General features: G+C 32.0%; 2 protein-coding genes across 6 annotated transcripts in view; one reads left to right on the top strand and one right to left on the bottom strand.

The window, feature by feature from the left end:
* Nucleotides 1–15,891, top strand: part of LOC113393090 (tyrosine-protein kinase Fer) — a 36,918-nt gene extending 21,027 nt beyond the window's left edge. The window contains exons 3-15 of one of the 5 annotated variants that reach the window (XR_010309279.1): nt 6,319–6,415; nt 7,601–7,802; nt 8,861–8,998; nt 9,141–9,398; nt 9,690–9,900; nt 10,089–10,418; nt 11,518–11,718; nt 12,228–12,404; nt 12,485–12,698; nt 13,106–13,381; nt 13,746–13,868; nt 14,280–15,004; nt 15,403–15,891. Coding sequence is in view for 4 of the 5 variants with exons in the window: in XM_026629788.2 (XP_026485573.1) it covers nt 6,319–6,415; nt 7,601–7,802; nt 8,861–8,998; nt 9,141–9,398; nt 9,690–9,900; nt 10,089–10,418; nt 11,518–11,718; nt 12,228–12,404; nt 12,485–12,698; nt 13,106–13,381; nt 13,746–13,868; nt 14,280–14,416 (2,364 nt within the window). In the remaining variant the exon portion in view is untranslated. The other 4 variants (XM_026629788.2, XM_026629789.2, XM_026629790.2 and 1 more) reach the window with 4 other exon arrangements.
* Nucleotides 15,892–16,140: 249 nt separating this feature from the next.
* On the bottom strand, nt 16,141–19,976 carry LOC113393093 (translation initiation factor eIF2B subunit alpha). The gene is made up of 7 exons (XM_026629793.2): nt 19,797–19,976; nt 19,607–19,708; nt 19,267–19,406; nt 18,866–18,982; nt 17,589–17,701; nt 16,908–17,052; nt 16,141–16,449 (listed from the first exon to the last, which is right to left on the bottom strand). Exons 1-7 carry the CDS (start codon nt 19,807–19,809, stop codon nt 16,171–16,173), a joined length of 909 nt encoding a protein of 302 aa, XP_026485578.1. The 5' UTR covers nt 19,810–19,976; the 3' UTR covers nt 16,141–16,170.
* Nucleotides 19,977–20,003: the final 27 nt, after the last annotated feature.

Genomic DNA, 20,003 nt, shown 5'->3' with positions numbered 1-20,003 from the left:
TGCAATGAATCGTACTCAATTTTACTTTATAAAAAAAGTAGGATTTTTATGAATTTTTGAGAACACAGAAATAACTTGATATGCAAACTTAGAACAATTTGGTATTTGTTTGGATGGAATGCTTTGACGATCTTGGTCTTTTTGTTGAGACTCAATTGTGTCACGGTACTGCGTGCATTGTATAATTACGATTAAAGTCAATATTATCAAAATCAGTAGCTGATTAATTTGCACTATTATTTTTAAGTGTCATAGATTAATGTAGTTGCCCGGAATTCTAAATTTGAAACAGCAACTGTAATAAAATTAAAGTTCGTAAAATGTTGGCAAACACTTTAACAAGTTCAGATTTCATCATGCATATTAAACCGATGTTTATTCAGTGAGTATAATCAAATATAAATAACATATATTAGATCCAATGGTCATATCTGAAGATCAAATCCCTAGATCCAAAAATATAGTTACACAGAGTTTAATTTTGCCATTTTAGATATTGGTATATACATATTTCTTACTGTGGCTTTATTTATCAGCGAGACTTCTTACGAAAGGTTACCCATTTGTTCGTCTAGCTTCTAAAATATCAACACGTAACTAATAAATGTAAGGTTGATATAAATAGCCTATTTAGCTTTGAGCTATGTAAAATCGTTTATAAAAAAATATAAAGGATGTTATGAAGTAAACTAAATAGGTAAATATGTGCAAAAAATATAATATACGGGTATGATGTCACAAAACAAAACGATCGATGACATGCGCCGATGAGCACGCGCATACCATTTACAATTAAGTAGGTCACCATTGAGAATCTTAGTTATTAAAATCTACGTATTTTGTCTCAAATGTCAATATAACTTTGTCATTGTGTATGTCGAAATACTGCAATATTACATTATATACTGTTCTATTATGATGTGATTATATTTATATATAATATAAAGTATTATCGTTACCAAAATAGAAAAAAACATAGAACACACAACCAAGATTTTAACTTCATAATAAAGCTAACATACCTAAAAATGTCCTTTATAAAATAAAGGAATCTTTTAATTAAAACAAAAAAACATTTATAGATGAATATAATTTGCTATATTGAGTAATGCAATGGTAAGTAACAAAAGGCAAAATTATTAAAAATAGGTTTTAATAATTCGATAGTGTTGTAGTGAGACTTGTTTAACAAATCTTCTATCTTTTTTGTTCCGAGAACTAATATTTTATATACATTAGTTACAAATGATTGATACTTGTTTAGTAATTCTAATCTTATATGTCACATAATATTTGTATATTAGTATAACATAAAGAGCGTATGCTCGATACATCAAATAGAATCAATATAGCTTTGGAATGGCCGTTATAAAATGATTTGAAATAATCTGTTGAAAACATGGAATGGTCTTACTATGATGAATTTTAAGACAGCAGAGAGAAAACGAGAAGGTAACGGGTCTGGATAATGTCCTGAAACCTAAAATAATATTATAGGTAGGTATATAATACCTATCACGATTAGTCTGTGTCTAGGCGTACCGCAAACTCCTTTTGCAAAATGGTGCTAAGCTTTTTTCTCTTTCCTAGATAAACGAAATAATAAAAATAAATTTATTTTGTATATTTTTTTATATTCATGCGCTGTTTATGATATCTTATTAAAAAGAAAAAGGACATCTGCGTAAACCGATGAATTACAAGTCGTTTGCGGTTTACCGTCGAGCCTTTTGTGTCGTTACACTTTAAAATTCCTATAAATTATTATTATTCCAATTTCCTTTCAGTTGAATTTCTTGAAAAAAAGATTACATTTATTTTCCATAGAGGTTTAACTTTTAATATTATTATTTTTATTTAGCACTAGATATTACATTATGAGTATAGTATTAGTAGGTAATATTTATATAAATTGGTCAATAGAACAGCAGCATTGCTTTCGGCTTTCCAATGAGTGGCAATTTCGAATTGAATTAAAAAAGAAAAAAAACCTGTTACCCATTCAAATGTTTTCTTTTGTGATTGTTATTTTCCATTCGCCTTCACTTTCTGCTTGCAATGTCAATGTAATGATTATTAGTGAATTGACATTACCGTCGTGTTCCGTATCAATTGCTATTGTTAGTACTGTGCGTGCAAGTCACGTGCCACTGGAGATTCGGTATATCATAACGGTTAATTTTTTAACATACAGCCATCATGTAGCAGGTACCGTTATCAAATCTGTTTTTATAAGGATTTATAATAGTAATGTTTTATTCTTAACGACCATCAGTAAGATATCTTATGTCGGGGGTCCAGAGACACACACACGTATAACAAACGCAGACCACAAATACGACCACACTGGCCATAAGTTGTCAACTTCTTCAATGACTTGTCAGTTGTTCTCCCTCCGAATATATAATTAAGGTTTAGGTCTAATGATAAAAATAATGTCGGCTGTAAATATGCATACGTACTTACTACGAATAAAGATACATATACATTATCATTTTTACTTTTATCCTACAAATAAATTAAAAGTGTATATTTTCAACTCTACTAGAAAAATACTTATAATATTGTCAATAGTGTTTGTTTATTAAAGAATATTATTAAAAATAACTCGTTGCTATTCGAATGTCTCTTACATTCTAAAAGCAACGTGTTAGCTTAGATATTGTTTTCAAAATATTAATAAAATAACACACTACATTTCGAGCGAAGCGAAGAAGACCAGTCCAGTTAAATTAGTAATCCTAAAATGCTACTTGGAAATAAAAACATTCGGTCACATAAAGAAATAATATCAAAAACAAGAGAAAAGACACAATACACCAAAGACAATGCAGATAGCACCACGTCTATGACGATTTAAATACATATTTAGTTACAAGTAATAAACAGCATGTTATCACAGATTGCTGTAATAAATCGTTCTATAATTACATAAAATATCTCTAACCTTCAAATTAAAATGGCAGGCAGACCCGAAAATAAAGATCAAATATTTTTCGACAAAAAAAATAACACGCAATTCCATATGTTTCTTCTTGACGTATTTGTGAATATCAAACATGTTAAATGATGGTGTTGGCACTGTTTATTTTTGTGTGACGTACTTTGGTTTTTCACAATTACATTCTAAGAAAACGTCACACTCGTATTTTAAAAATAATATGCCACTTAAAGCTGATCATATAAAGTTATATATAAATATATTTTAAATTGGTTTACTTTAATGTTGGCATGAGTTACATTTGAGTTGTTTGTTTTATATGATTTGCAGTATTGTTATGCTGACTCTGACTTCGTCGTAATTTCATATGATTATTTGTAGACATATTTAATTTTTCGTAGCCAAAAGGTACTTTTAGAGTCCCATGGCACACACTGACTAAACTATTAAGATATACGTCAAGTGAATATACTACTGAATGTCTACAGAAAACCTTGCCTATGTAGATGACATTAGCCATTATTAAGTTTGAGAAAAGTAAATTGATAACTGGGAATCGAAGTTTTATTTATTTGCCACAGAAAATTAATCAATGTAAAATAAAAAAAAAAACATTTTAATTTATTTATTTCCCGATAATGTTTAAAAATATGTATCAATTTATTGACGTGGTACTGACAAGCCGTTGACGAGTCATCGGTAGTGACGTAACCTATGTGAGCTTGAGATTGTAATTCCAAATATTTCCGGTTCCACACGAAGGCGTGTATTAAAGCTTATAAGTTATAATTCGTGTTGCATTTTTGTTTGTGTTTTTTGCAATGGATAGCTTAATTAAGGCTGATATGCGAATTAAACAACCGTCATCAGATTAGTGCTAGTATCTGAGTTTAAATAGATGTATATTACGAATTCGTCTAATTTAAATATAAAAAATAATACTTTTAGTTTTATTCTTAACATATTGTTCGTTTGTTGACAACTAGACCCGAGAAGAAACACACGACATAAAACTAATAAATAATTTTATACATTTCAACGTTACCTCCGGGCCATTAACCTTATTCGGATTATTATATATGATTAAGATAATTAACTTTTGACGTAATATTTCTTTTCCTTAATTCCCTTTGATTTCCAAGACGTTCGTATATATTTTATTATTTATAATAGACTCGAAAATAAAATGAAGTCTAATTTATTTTCGATATTTAAGGATACAAAATAGTTTTTTTTTAGATTATTATTTAATAACAGAAGGTAAACATTGTGGAAGGCAATTCACTTATTAAGTGTTTAGTTGAGATTGAATTATGAATTATAAATAACTAGTCGTTTTCAAAAGAACACAGTCTGCGCATTCTGTGAACTGTGTCGACCGGATATGTTCGAATTTGCGAATTAAGCTGTCTTACGAAATACTTGCGTAATACAAGATATTATTAACAGAAGTATATATTTCGCCGAGTCAGAGGAATAACTGTAATAGTCTTAAATATTCAAACTCATTTACGACCGGAGATTTTGTTATTTACTCGTTAAAAATAACATAAAGATAATAAACAAAGATTTGAAAGGCAACTCATTAAATTTTTTCAAAATTCTAGATTTGCCAGTCAACATTTTTACCGATGATTACGGGTTCTAATCCAGGCAAAATCTACCGAATTTTACTTGCTTATATTTTGCATGAAATGAAATCGTGTTGGCAGTGAAGTTAATCGTGGAAGCTGCTTGTGCTGGATGTAAACCGGTACGCAGTAGCAGCGGAAAAAACTCCAAACCTTATGAGGAAAAGAGATTTTTGTCTAACAATAAAACAATAGTGTTATTTTTATACATATTTCAAAATTTTTAAATATTAGCAATATCTAGAAGAGTATGTGATTTTTAATATTATATTTTAAACATACATTTGTTTTTATTTCTCTAGCCATTATTTTATAAAGTGCAGGTGACTCAGACGATAATCACAAAAGGTTGATAATGACAAGAATATAACATAAGTTCCTTTCACTAAATACTCAAGTACGTTTGCTTATCCAGTTGACGTATGTATATTACAGTGAACTTAGAACTCTGTAATAGTTTTGTAATCTAATAAAAATATTTATTCAATGTAGAAGCATTATACCTGTTTATTGATTGATAAAAATCAATCAAATCATATCAATCAAATCAATGACAAAAAAAAATCTATTGGTTCGCAAACAAGTACCTTTAGATAAGAGAGGAACTGGCGAAAAACTGGTGTCTTTTTTATTAACAAAATTTGTTAATTTATGTTTTTTAATGATTTGGGATTTTGTATAGTAATGATTATTTATTATTTGAATCTCTCTGAACATAATAGTTTAATGCATAAAGTTTGTTCTCGTTCATAAAGTAGTTATTTTTTTAATAAGTCTGGATACATTGAACTTTTTTTTTACTATTTTACACGTTGACTTTGTTCCTGTTGTAAATGCGTATACATTGTCTTACAAGTGAATTACTATAGTCGGACAACTGAGGCAACAAATTCGTATATATTGGGACTTATATATTTAATTTTAATTTTGCTAACGAACTCCTGATATCGTTGTTTAGTAGTAAATGTCTTGCATTTGGTTTACAATAACTTATTGTAACTAAACACAGTACGCACTGCCTCACAAAATTAAAAAGGAGTCATCAGCAACAACATAATCGTGTTTATTAATGTATCTGATAAGACGTTAGAAGTGTGATTTATATAAATAAAAAAGAAAAACGGTTAAAGAATAGATTCTTTTTTAATACTACATCGACTTAACTTTTTGCAATTTTATCAAATATTTGTAATATCAGATGAGAGAACAAACTAATACTAAGAATACAATTTTTTACATATAATATATATATATATAAGATATGTATATAAAGGGTAAAATCACTCGTATCAATTAATCGACTACTTTAGCTATCCATCTATGTATATACATTGATCAGCCTTTTTCAGTCGTTAGTATTATATTTGTTATATAATATGTGTGGTAGTGTCAATGAGTGAGTTTCACACGCATTTAGACGCGCATAAATATATTTTTTACGTAGACCTTTGGTTAGATTTTGAGGCAGTTTGGTTTGGAAGCTATTTAATCTTTAAACAAAAACATCGCGGCGTATGATGAATATGTGTATCTATGATTCATTGAATCAAATTGTTATGTTAGTTTTTTTAGTAAAGTTATTAGTAAAACAATTTGATGTGATACAATGTTGTGTTGAGTTATTTTATTGTTACTGTATCTGTTAAAAATCTTTTATTATTTATTTATAAATAAATACTTGTATTTTGATAGAAAAAACGATTGTTATGGTTGTAAATGATATAATGATGTATTTTTGGTTGACAGCTCTCAGAAGAGGTCCAGAGGAAACAAAGCGAGTACCAAAAATGTCTCGAGTCATACAAACAGATGAGAGCCAAATTCGAAGAGAATTACCTTAAATGTAAGAGTTTCTACATTTTTTAAATTAACATTCTGAACGTTGGTTGTAAATCTAAGTACATAATAATATAAATCAAAAACTGAAAAAGTGTTTTTGATGATAATAGAGAAAAATAGACTTAACGAAAGTAATAAAAAGTTATGAATCAAATGCCTAAATATTCATTTCATTTTAATAATCAAAGCTTGTATTCATCTTCTGACAAGTTCGTAGACAAGAATTTCGTTATTGTTAATCGCTTTGACCGATTTGTTTCCCTTTAAATCCATTAGCCAATCATATTTCATTACCATTCAACGTGCGCTAGTAAATAAACAAAACATTACACCCACGCAGTACACCAACACACCGACACACGGTACCGATTATCGGGCAATTGTTAAATTAAACGCCAACAGCCAACACCGGCGCGAGAGTGTTCTACGCAACTGTTCGTCTATAAACCATAATGCACGCAACATTCTCTGCATATCGACTAATCTCCGGACATTAACTCTCGATATCGAACGCAGATCTGCCTTTACCGGCGCCAGTGGAACATAATTTCGCAAAAGTATAGCTATTTATCAGTACACACGCAAACTCGAGTAGCCATATCATTATTCACGCTATTTTAAGCATTTTCCATTTTCCCTACAGATCAAATTAGTGTGCACGTCAATGGTGATACTTAAAAAGCATTCATACAAATTGCGTGCGTGCCTCGTATCATTAATGGTTTTGATGTCAATGCACTCAGGTGCCGTTCATACGCAGGTTCTGACTAGTATTTAAACGGTTTTAAAATCCAAATACAAATCATGTATATAATAGTATATAAAGTTCAGGCATTATACCTACTCTGTTTGATAATATTATTACAATTAAATGTGCGATTTTACAAAGTAGCACATTATTTAAAAGTAGGTAACTCGGTATAATTCAGAAAATGTAAAAATAACAAGACGACTAAATAATTATATCCGTAAATATATAAAAAACAAACGTTTCAACAGGGTTTACAATATGCCAGCTTACCGTTGACGTATAAGATTTCTGTTAACATCTTATACACTCACACCTCCGGAAACCAAACGACAACACAAGTCAAAATCCGTTTAATCTCTAGCAGCTGGATAAATGCATACATTTTCTTGACCGCTTCTAAATATTATAAGAAATTATAAGTCTGTATTTTGACTGTAGGTCCAACCAGTCGAGGAGGACGTAAACTAGACGAGACCAGGGACAAGTATGGCAAAGCTTGCCGAAGGTTACACAGAGCTCACAATGAATATGTGCTGCTGTTGGCGGAGGCGACGGAGTGCGAACGAGCGCTGCGTACCGCTTCTCTGCCTGCGCTGTTTGACCAACAGCGACGGCTTGGAGAGGCTACGGCTTCGTCGTGGTAAGTTTAATATTATATAGAAATATAATAACGTCAATAACGTGCGTTTCGTCGTATTCTTGGGTAATTTTATTGGTAAAAATTTGGCGTGTTTGTTATAAGTTAACAATTTGATTGGTATAATTAAAACCTCAGATATCAGAACACAAAATTTTACTGCGATTTTGTTAACCTGCTGTTCTAATTAAATAGAAAAGACTTTATTTCTTGGAAAAGTAAATGAAAGTTAAGACATTTTCTCATTTCAGTAAATTACTGTAATTCAGATGTTATGATGCATTATAAATATGCGTATTATTTAAGATAATTCCTAGCAACGAATCCGGATTTTGTATTTACGATGTATCATGTATTGGATATATTATAAACGTTAAGTGGCTATCGTTTCTGAGGAGTGGCTATGCAAATCACATATAAAAGTAAAAACTGGTTAAACACGTGTCACAACATGCGAAAGAAAGATTTTGTTGAGTATGAGTGCACTCATAGCTTGCACACTTGTTTATGTTTAAATGGTTTCTCATAGATATTTATCTTTCACAAAATGGTTAATTCATTAAATCATTTTTAAAATAAAATATAAATATATTTTATATCATAAGTTGTTTTTTAAGTTTGATATACTACTAATAAATAGATTTGAGTGAGAAACAAAAACACATTTTTTGGTACCAACAATTTCGTGTTCAACAATTACCGATAAACATAATATATGCAGGTCAATTGTTTGACACATTAGTCATCATATTTAGGTTAAAATAGAATACGATTCGTAGAAAAATATCGAAACAATGAATTCGTGTACGATTTCCAAGCAAGCGATCGACTTCAAATGTCACAATGAATAACTGTGGTTGCGAGTGTGTTTACAAAGCCGCATACTATAGACTCTTTACATAAATTTGAAATAAAATGGAACTATAGATAATATAAAAATGGTAATAATAAACGATAATTATAACTTAGATGATTAGAGTGACATTAAAAGACAATTACTGTGTGATTAAAACATAATTAAAGTATTTTGAATTTATTTATACTTTTGTCAAATGTTGTAGGAAAGGAATTTTGATGGAAGTGGTGCAGAGATCCGACTTCGGTACGGAAAAGTTTAAGGAGATACAAAACAAGATTGAATCGTCTGTACAGAATCTGAGGCCGCAAGAGGAGTACAAAGAGTTTATTGAAAAATACAGGTACCATATTATCATATAGTAGTGTATAATATTAATGAATTTATACATTAATATTTTAAATTAAATGTGACTTTTTTTAATTCACGAACAATTTATTTGTTAATTAGGAATAATTTGACATTTATTGTTCTTAAAACTTCAGGTCACCGCCCTCAACCCCAATTTCATTCAATTTCGACGAGAGCTTAGTCGAAGACACTAGTGGCAAACTTCAACCGAATCAATTAACCGTTGACAATCTCACAGTCGAATGGCTCAAAGAGAAGTTGACAGAACTGGAAACGATATTACAGGATAATAGGGAAAAACAAACGGCGTTACAAGGACCAGAGATAATTGGAAATGGTGTCTGTAAAAACAACAACACTGGTATGACAAATGGGGTTAATGGAGTCGATAGGTGAGTCACTCGAACGGTTTTTAAGGTATAATGAATTTAACTGTTTTAAAATCTCAGCTTCCTTAATTTTAACTACGCATAATTTTATTAATACTATTAATAATTTTATACTAGTCGTTGCAGGTGCATGACGGATTATTTTTCGAGGCGACATCTTTTGATGAAGTCAGAAATGTATCAAGATTTTTTTAAGACTTGATTGCTGACAATTTTTAAATTATTTGAAGTTCATATAGTTTCAAAATTTGTTCACCATTATCATTTAACGTCAACCAGAAGCTTCTCCTTCAGACATTCCCCACCGCCGATCCCCGTGACTACGGCGGAACCCGTGAAGCTGCTGGAGCTACGCGTGTCGGAGCGCAAGTGTGCGCGGCAGGCGGAGATGATCCGCGCCGCGCTTGCCGAGCTGGGCTGCGAGGAGGCGCCCAGCGGCTGTCCCGACCTTTCCGCCGAGGTCGTGGGTGTCGACAGTCTTGACGGCAGCTCTCCCGACCACCAGGTGACAGTCTAACTCATATAGCTTATTCTACTTATTGAACGAGATGAAAAATTGGCAATCGGAACTCTGAATCAAATGTTAATTATTATTAGTTATTACTAGTTGTAGAAAAGTATTAAATTTGTTGTCGATGTGATTTAACGTATTCTGACATTTTCGGAAGTTTATATCGACCATTGAATCATCAGGATCGATCATCCCTCGGATCCAAAGCGTCGATGGACGCTTTGCGATTGCACCTCCACTCTATCATGCCACCGAAGCCGTTCTTCAGAATGTTTACACGACCTTTCCGACGCAAGTCGGTCCCGTCCAGCCCTGCGTTACCACCCAAGACATATAGAAGTAGCAGTGAGGGACCTTCGGATTCGGTAAAGCTTTTATGGACTCTTCGCAAACAGCGAGTGATCCTAAAGCGACGTTTTCGCAAGCGTTTGGATGTCTATGTGCAATGTAGAGTTCGAAATGAAGTGTTTAAGAAGCGAAGAAAAATTCGCTGTTCATGCCCTAACCGTGTGGTGAGTGTCACTAATGAGATGCACGCATGACCTACGAATGATGCATGAAGAAAAAACTCTGGAAGACTTCGAAAGCATTTTCGTACGTTTTCTGTTTAATTTTAGACACCGCAAACGACGCACCGCGCGAACTTCGCACCGGAATACACTTTCATATAAAATTAAAATAGCACCAGTTCACTCTAAAACTCAATTTCAAAATCAAGGTGACGCCGCTTGAGACGTTCCAGAAATGTTTCGCTGTTTATCCGACGCCCGCGTCGCGCGGGATTGCGTGGAGTTCGTTCGGTTATTATCATATTTCCGCTATAAAATTAAAAGTAAACCATTTAATGGTTCATTTTATGAAGCATCGGTTATCAAATAATGGATCCGTTCGCTATGTATATAACGAATGCAGACATATTGCCGCCTGTCGCGTTCCCTCGTCGGAAGAAGAGGTTGAAACAAATTCAACTGGAACTTGAGAAAGATGTATGTTTTGCTTGGTTTTGTGATATTTGTGTGAAATCGTTGCTTAATACTTAGAGGCGTTTAATGAGCGTGTTTTGTGCATGTCTGTATAATATTAATTGGTCATAACGTTTGCTTGTGCCGTTTTATACCGCCGATATTAAACCTCTTTTATGGTTTCTTGCATCAGTGTATATGACTATAATTCTATTTTTGATATTATCGTTTTGAGTATAAAAAATCACAGAGTACATAACCACTACGTAAAAAATAATATGCGCGGCTTGGTCTAGGTTTTTAATTTATTTTTATTCGAACAAAAATATATTTTAATCTTAAACGATACAAATTATATTTAAAAATTAAAAAAAATACTAGTGTACTAATTAAAATGTTTTTATATTTCTCTAGAATTTCGCTATGAAAGTTATTATATGTATAATTAGTAGATACTTGCAGGAAACGGAATTTGAATCAATTAATATCTAACTCCACGCGGTTCTCACAAGTTCGTATATTTAATAATGTCGTTTAGACAAATTAATAAAAAAACAACATTCACAGAAATTATATGTTGACTACATTAGCCTACGCACTAAATTATAAATGTAACGGACAGTCATCTTTTTTTTTATAATGTCAACAGGTTAGCGTGAGTGAGACAGAGCGATCATTAGTAGACCAAGAATGGTTCCACGGTGTACTGCCTCGGGAGGAAGTGGTTCGTTTGTTAAGAGCTGATGGGGATTATTTAGTCAGAGAAACAACCAGAAATCACGCAAGGCAACTAGTATTATCAGTATGTTGGGGACAACATAAACACTTCATCGTACAGACTACGCCAGAGGTGAGTTGAAAAACAAAAAAGTAATAGGTAGATTTGAAATACGAAAAAAATTAGCCACGTTACAACATAGTACAGAACATATTGAATTTTGAAGTTCCCGCGAAAATATTATGTTGTATAATAAGAAAATCGTCTTTTGGTATTAAAAGTATGCAATGTTAAAAAATGTATTATTTCTTCGATTTACTTACTTGAAAATAATTTAACATTGCTATTGTCTAGTCAACTTGTCTCAAAATAATTGTACTAAACAGTACAATCAAACTGCATTTTTTTCCACAATTATCAGGTCTGAAAAACTTTAATAATTCAATGAATAGATTTTTATTTCCGCAAAGTTAATATTTAATACAGCGTATGCATTTTTAATTCCAATACGTATCGTGACTTTAGAACGATTGCAAAAACATTTGCAGTAATTCCACGTCGAATCGCCATTCCGACTATATGAATATCTTAATTAATAGACTTTTAAATCTTACTTGACCTTTATCGCGGCGGGTACGCAGGGCCACTACCGGTTCGAGGGCGCGGCGTTCCCGTCGGTGGGCGAGCTGATCGCGTGGCAGCGCACGAGCGGCGTGCCCGTCACGGCGCGCTCGGGGGCGCTGCTGCGGCGCGCCGTGCCGCGCGAGACCTGGGAGCTCAACAACGACCACGTGCAGCTGCTGGACAAGATCGGACGGGTTCGTGTGCTACTGATAATGGCGACATTGTTTGGAGACTACAGCCGAGAGAGACCCATTATCGGTGTATTCTATTGCAGGGTAACTTCGGCGACGTGTACAAGGCCCGGCTGAAGACTACGGGTCAGGAGGTGGCCGTGAAGACGTGTCGGGTGGCGCTCCCGGAGGACCAGAAGCGCACCTTCCTGCAGGAGGGTCGCATCCTTAAACAATACCAGCACCCTAACATTGTGAGACTCATCGGTATCGCAGTACAGAAGCAACCCATCATGATCGTCATGGAACTCGTACCTGGTATGCCTTTGTTTTTATTTTAATTATCGAGTATTTTTATGGTGATTTAATAATTGAAGAAATTCATTCCAAATTTAAAGCCAAACGTTATTAATGCAACTTAGATTCAGGTGATTACATATCATTTTAAAAATAAAAGAAAAACCTTCCTCCTTCCTAGTTGATATTATTATTTGTCCATGACCATGAGAATATTTAAGATCGCTGTTTAACAATAAATCTGTCCATATGATATATAACTTGATTGCAAACTCGATAAAGTAATAAAAGTAAATAGTTGACAAGCTTTAAACAAATGATTTAGAAGTTTCAGTCACTATTAAGTAAATAGTAATTATCAAAATTACTACAGGCCTTTTAACATTTTAGAAGAAATATAAAATTTGTAAATCGAAAATTGTTTTCAGGTGGTTCCCTATTAACGTTCCTACGGACGAGAGCATCGAATCTCAGTTCCCGGACGCTGCTAGCGATGTGCAGAGACGCTGCGGGCGGCATGCGGTACCTAGAGTCGAAGAACTGCATCCATCGCGACCTGGCCGCCAGGAACTGCCTCGTGGGAGATGATAACATCGTCAAGATATCGGACTTCGGCATGTCGAGGGAGGAGGAGGAATACATAGTGTCGGGCGGCATGAAGCAAATACCTATCAAGTGGACGGCTCCGGAAGCTTTGAATTTTGGTATGACGTCAACCTATTACATACCAAGATTCATTTTTGATTAGATGTGATTAGATGTGATTGATGTTGCGTCGTTTAAGATTAAGCATAATGTAGTGGATTAGATGGAATTATTATTTCAAATGCTATTTTAAATTTCTACAATTTTCTTCTCTGGTAACAAGTAACTTTTCGACTGATTACCCAGCGAACCTTTTCGACTAGAATTCTTATCAATCTAATTGTTTCTAAACTATGTAACATTTATTCTCGTTGATTATTTTCTGCAGAATCAACATTCCAGTTTTACTTCCAAAAGCAAAATAATGTACATTCTGACATTGTTTAAAAGATCATCGTATTTATAAAGCCGTGATCCCCCCAGGCAAGTACACGTCGCTGTGTGATGTGTGGAGCTACGGCGTGCTGATGTGGGAGATCTTCTCCAAAGGAGACACGCCGTACGCCGGCATGAGCAACTCGCGCGCGCGGGAGAAGATCGACAACGGTATGCACTATATTTACTAAAATATACAATTTAAAGTTTAACAAACAGTACTCCTCTTTCTAGCTGATATTATATTTTGACCGCCTTCATTCAAGTAAACCAGAGAAGAGTGAAGGGTCATCATATAATATGATGTATTCGTAATTCATTATTTTTAACTTCTCGCATTGACGTTATGTTATCATGGCGGAGGATTCACGGACAGAAGAGAAAAAGACACACATATTGAAGTATTTCGAAATATTAACATTTTCAAATACAATTTACATGCAATACAATGGAGTAATCCATTGTGTCCAGAAATAGTGACGTTCCCCTTATTTTACTTGAGCGAAAGTCTCAGAGTCTAAAATCAAACTAGATTGTACTTAGAAATATTATAATAATAAGAGGTACTTATTAAATGTTCAGGGTACCGTATGCCAGCTCCTGAGGGCTGTGCGGAGGACGTTTACGCGCTGATGTTGCGTTGTTGGGAGTACGAGCCTGACAAGAGACCGCATTTCCACCAGATATATACGATCATAGACAACATTTACAACAGGTAACGCTGAGTCTATCTCCAACAATAGTGTGAAGTTGAAGATGATCTACTAATAGACAAATGTCCTTGAAAAAATCGATTAAATCTTAAAAAATGCATTAAATATCCCCTTAATTTTAAATTGATAAGTACTCATTGTTCTATCGATGCAGTTGTTATGTATTTTTTTTAATAAATGTAATGAAAAAACGAGCAAAAACACGACAAATAAAACAAACATACAGATAAATACGTTTTAAACTAATTAGTGTTGACTTTAAAAATAATAATATTATATAATATTGGAAATACTTTCAATAACACAGTGAACACATGTATAATTCAGTCTTTCTAATTGTCGGACAATTCTTGAGAAAGAATTGTTGTGGACAGTCTTGCTACAATCCTTTATATACATAATTTGATTGTAAATAATTATCATCTCACCCAAACATCTATGATATGTCAGTATTGTTTTATATGTAAGTTGTAAATTCGTTAGAAATAATATTATTCAATAGAATGTAACTCAATTGTAGCTGTAAGAATTTTAATAAAAACTGGCAACATTTTTTTTTCAGATAATTTTAATCAGTCATTTTGTATTATAAAGGTAAATGTCTATGTATGTAATGTTATTGCAGGATGTTGCAAAATATGGTGATAATTATTGTAGAAGGGAAACTTATCTGTTACTTTTCTCAAATGTTTACCTGACTGCTTTTGTATTATTTGAAACTTATATTGAAAAAAAAACATTGTAATCTATGTTATATAGCTTAGTATTAAAATTATATTTTGATGCCTTTTACATAAATGTTGATCTCTAGAAAAACTTTAGGGGTTGAGCGATGATGAATGGTTTTAGGACAATATAATAAGAAAAGAAATTAGTGTTTAAAAATGTCAACATTTATGTAATAGTGCATTATTTCATTAATTGCCATTTCACTTTGTTATATTTCGATATTAACCCGCAAATTATTAATTAAGTTTCCTTTATATTTGCAGGTATGTTATTATTAAAAATTGCTTTATTCAAAGTGTGCAATTTGTGTTATGAAAGCGGACTTATTATTACTACTAGTTATGTTGCGTTTCAGAATCATTGTTAACTTTGCAAAATGTTATAGGTATTAATAAATTTAAAAATACAAAATTGGAAATTATAATTTTCCAAAGGTGCAAATATTGATATTAAATATTACATAAAAATCTTTACACATTTGATATAACTATATATTTTTAATGAATCATGAATTTATAAATTTGGAAAAAAAATAATTGTGATAACAATGTGCTTCCAATAAAATTTATGATATTTTTCTTGCCTAGTTGTATGTTATTAAAAATGAAATATTATATGTAATAAAACAATAACTCAAGTAGATAATTACTGTAGCTATTGAATGTTTAGTATTTTATTAAGTGATTATACACGATTATTGTAAATATTTTCATATACTTATTACATTAATAAAAGTACCAGATGAATTTGGATTTTTGTTTTTCTTTTATATGAACATAGTCAAAGACAACATTTTATTCAAAAGACAAGTATTACAGCATTGCTTGTTTGGGTTCGAGCCTACCTATGTATCTTTAGTTTAGATCTAAACATTCTATTTTCGAGGCTATCTAGATTAATTTTAAAAGTAGCTTGTAAAAATTGTTTAATTCATTTTAAGTAGAGAATTATTAGCGGTAAATTTTATATAAGCTGTGTTGTGAATTTGGAATAAAAAAATATTATAAATAATTACAATATATTACAAAATATTACAAATACAATTTGATAAGTTCGTCACTGACAGCGGACGGCGTTAGTATACCCAAGTCCGTAAACAGGAGAGTGATGTACGCCGGTGGAGTGTAGTCAACGAGGGGATGTTGTTTCGATAAATCGCCAGAACTGAGTACACTGGATAAATATTTGAACTCATTTGGCACGTCGCGCTGATTCAGAGGATATATCCTTGAAAATTTGAAACTCTCTGTGAGAACGTATACAGGTTTCTTCAGTTCTAACGCTGACATAGCGAGACAGTATGTGCCGATCTGGGAATAAAGATAACACTAATTAAGTTTCACAGTATTAACAAATTTGAGGCCATTTCTTTTTTTCGTATTAGTCAATTTTTTTATTTGTATATAACAAACATTTACAACGTCTTTGTTGATTGTAACTTGATATCAATGAATTATTTTTTACTGAATATTAATTATATTTTGGGTCTGGTCCCACATAAATTAAAAAGAAAAAAATGGAGCAAGGTGCATTTATCTAAATGGTGCTCTCATTTGAACAGTGCCTTTATTTAATATAAAAACTGTAACACATATTTACCATCAAAATATAAAAAATTATATTGATGTCAATTACAAAAATAAAGACTGTATACACTTAAGCTGAAATTTAAAAACGATATTTAAATATTTATAATAGCTTTTCGTTTAGTTCGAGTCAGAGCAAGTCAAAAGAATATTTTATTTTAGAGACGCAACAGTTTAGTCACCTTATTGATAATCCCTCCGCTCTCTGTGACACCCTCAGCCCCTAGCATTACAATGTCCATTTGCTCCATGATGTAGCCGACCGCTGAGTCCAGGATAAGTGTGGCCTCTATTCCTGCCGCTTCTAGCTCTTTGTGCATTCGTACCCTGAGGCCAATAATGTTTTGATTTAACTGTGTATATATCAAAAGTGTTTTAATAATGTTTTCTTGGAAATCCGATATGTTTGTTGTGAAAGCTTGAACCTTCGGGTAATAGTATAAGAACATTTGTAAAATATATAACTCTTTATAATTACCTCAATAGGTGCGATATCAATTTCGTTTCAAAATTCGGGATTTTCATTTTACATTTACCAATAAAGAAATTTAATACTCACGTTTAAAAAAGTACTGGTAAATAAGGCATACCTACTGTACAAGATTATGTAGGCGATAAAACAACTTGAAGTTAGTATTCCTTGTTTTTGATACAAGATACATACAGTTAAGTGTAAATTGATAAATAAGAGGAAATTCACTACATTCCAAACCGGTAGAGTTACATTTAACATAATCATGTAGACGATAATAGTACTTAAATAATGTATATTTAGGTTTAGCGATAATTTCAGGAGGAAATATTTTTTTAAAGTAGCTATTTTTAATTTGGATTTATATATTAATTAATTTTAATTATCTTACCCGCTGTTATCCGGACATGACATTGTCACAAAAACTTGAAATCTTTTATTGGCTTTTGCTGCTTCTAACATGGCTTGAAGCACCACTCGTGATCGAGAATGTGTCAGAATTTTCTGGAAAGTAACAAGAAATATCTGTATAAAATAACATGAAAGTTATTTAATTTGTTGGAATGTTTTTTATTCAGCATTTATGTTCATTATTCAGCAATATTTTTTTAACATATTGAATAATTTCAATGATTCTTTTCTATTGGAAAGTAGGTACCCCAAGGTTGGTCTCGAATAAATTTGGCTAAAGTCTGATGATGGGATCCAAGAGAAAATTATCTCACTAAATTTGCCAGGCCATCTATACACAAAATGGTCGAATTATTTACTACATCAACTGATTTGAGGATCCACGGATAGTTCCATGTATAAGATCTAATGATAATACAAAAATATTATTTTAAGCCTTTATCAATTTAAATGTAAACAATATATATTGATAAAAGTTGCAATAATTTTAATATAAACATATTTATTTATGAAATAAGCAGGGCTTATGGTAAGTGGTCGCCGCCACCTATAGACATTAAGAGCTAAAAATTAGTTAGAAATATTAACCATTCTTTACGTCACCAATGCGCCGCCGACATTGGGAACCAAGATCTCTCTTTTTATATATTATATGAATACCCATATTTTATTTATATCGTTAATTTATTATTGTTACTCAAGAATAGGCAATAATTAATATTAGAGTACTTGTATAATGTTAATTAGGTAGGTTCTTCAAGTTCAAGTCAAATAAAAAAGTAACAAAAATAGGCTTCTATTATGACATCTCAAGTAAAGCCATAGGGTAAACACTACTGCAAGTCTCATTGTGGTAGGACATTATGGCATGTTAACAAGGAGAATTGCCGCATATAATATCAACCTGAATTAGGCTATCCGAACAAACTTTTACTGTGTGGTGCAATGTGTGGTCAGGCATAATGAGGCCATCTGACCACAACACTTGTAATGTTCACAGGAACAGTGAATGTTGAGCACTATATATGTAAGATAACCATTTACATAAATACTATATAAAATGTTCATGTAAGCCAAAGGTCGAAAGTTCAAAGCAGTGCTTAAAATAGCAGTCTTTTATTTGGGTTCAGCAGTCGGTTAGCCAGTTACTATTTAGAACATTACTTTTGCGCCTTTTTACGTGATGACATATAAATTCACCAAAAATAGAATTATTAAATCATATTTTAACAATAATAGTTGAACTGATTAACTTACGCAACCATCACTTATAAATGGCAATGCTTGTTTAGCGACTTTTCCTCGGGCTTCTAATAATGTGTCTAAGAATATACGGCCACGCTGCAGCATTATTTGTTCACATTCTTCAAATGACTGAAATAATTAAAATAAGTATTTAATCAGTAACACATAAAACAATAAAAATGATTATAATTACATGAAAGTTATTTTGTGAAATTTTAATAAGTACAATTACTGTACTTTAATGGTATAATGTTCATGTATTAAGTAATAACTGTGAATAAAAATTACAATTTGAATTATTAAACAAAATAAAAGAGAAAACAAATAATACAAACCATAAGTAAAAACTGTAATTAAAATACTAAATAATTTGTAACTATAAATAATGTTTCTTTAAATAAAACAATAAATACCTTAACATCTAGTTTAGCGAAGGTAATGAATCGCATGAACAGTTGACAACCTGATGATATGGCAGTTACAGGCTGGTCACAATGGCGCATCGCATCCACAGCCAACTGTAAGTTGAGATCCAGTTCACGTACTGTTGCCACTGCAATAGTAAAATAGCAGTGACAAATACAGACTCTAGTATGATTCGATGAAGAATTCATAGAATTTTATAAATTTTATGTCAACAAATAATATTACCATGCACAGGCAGAAAATTAACATGTTTACTTGTCTGCTTACTTACTAATTATATTGAATTTTAATTTAAAACATATGGTAATACAGTAAGAAAAGAATTACCTTTATAATTTTCTATCACAGTCAATAAGGTTTTAATGGCTGCTACTCCTGCAGAAACATCTTCTTCTTCTCTTAGAATTTTAAGAAAAATATCCTGTACTTCTAAAAAAAAACAAATATAATTTAAATATATGGGTTACTCGATAAATATGAAAATAATGACTTCAGAGATGAACATCGGACTACTTACCTTCCTTCTTCATTTTGCAATTGTATACAAATACAACTCAATTTTAAGCTAGTATATCCGTTTCATCTAAATGTTTATCATTATTAATTTAAGTAGATTAAAAAATGCTTTCGATTCTTATTTCAATTCAAATTCTAACCTCGAAGGATTAAACGTCAGCTATAATTGACAAATTGACAATTGAAACTTGACAAATGACAAGTGACT

The sequence above is a fragment of the Vanessa tameamea genome, chromosome 12 (genome assembly GCF_037043105.1).
Source record: "Vanessa tameamea isolate UH-Manoa-2023 chromosome 12, ilVanTame1 primary haplotype, whole genome shotgun sequence".
Classification (NCBI taxonomy): domain Eukaryota; kingdom Metazoa; phylum Arthropoda; class Insecta; order Lepidoptera; family Nymphalidae; genus Vanessa; species Vanessa tameamea.
This window is presented reverse-complemented; position numbering and strand designations above follow the sequence as displayed.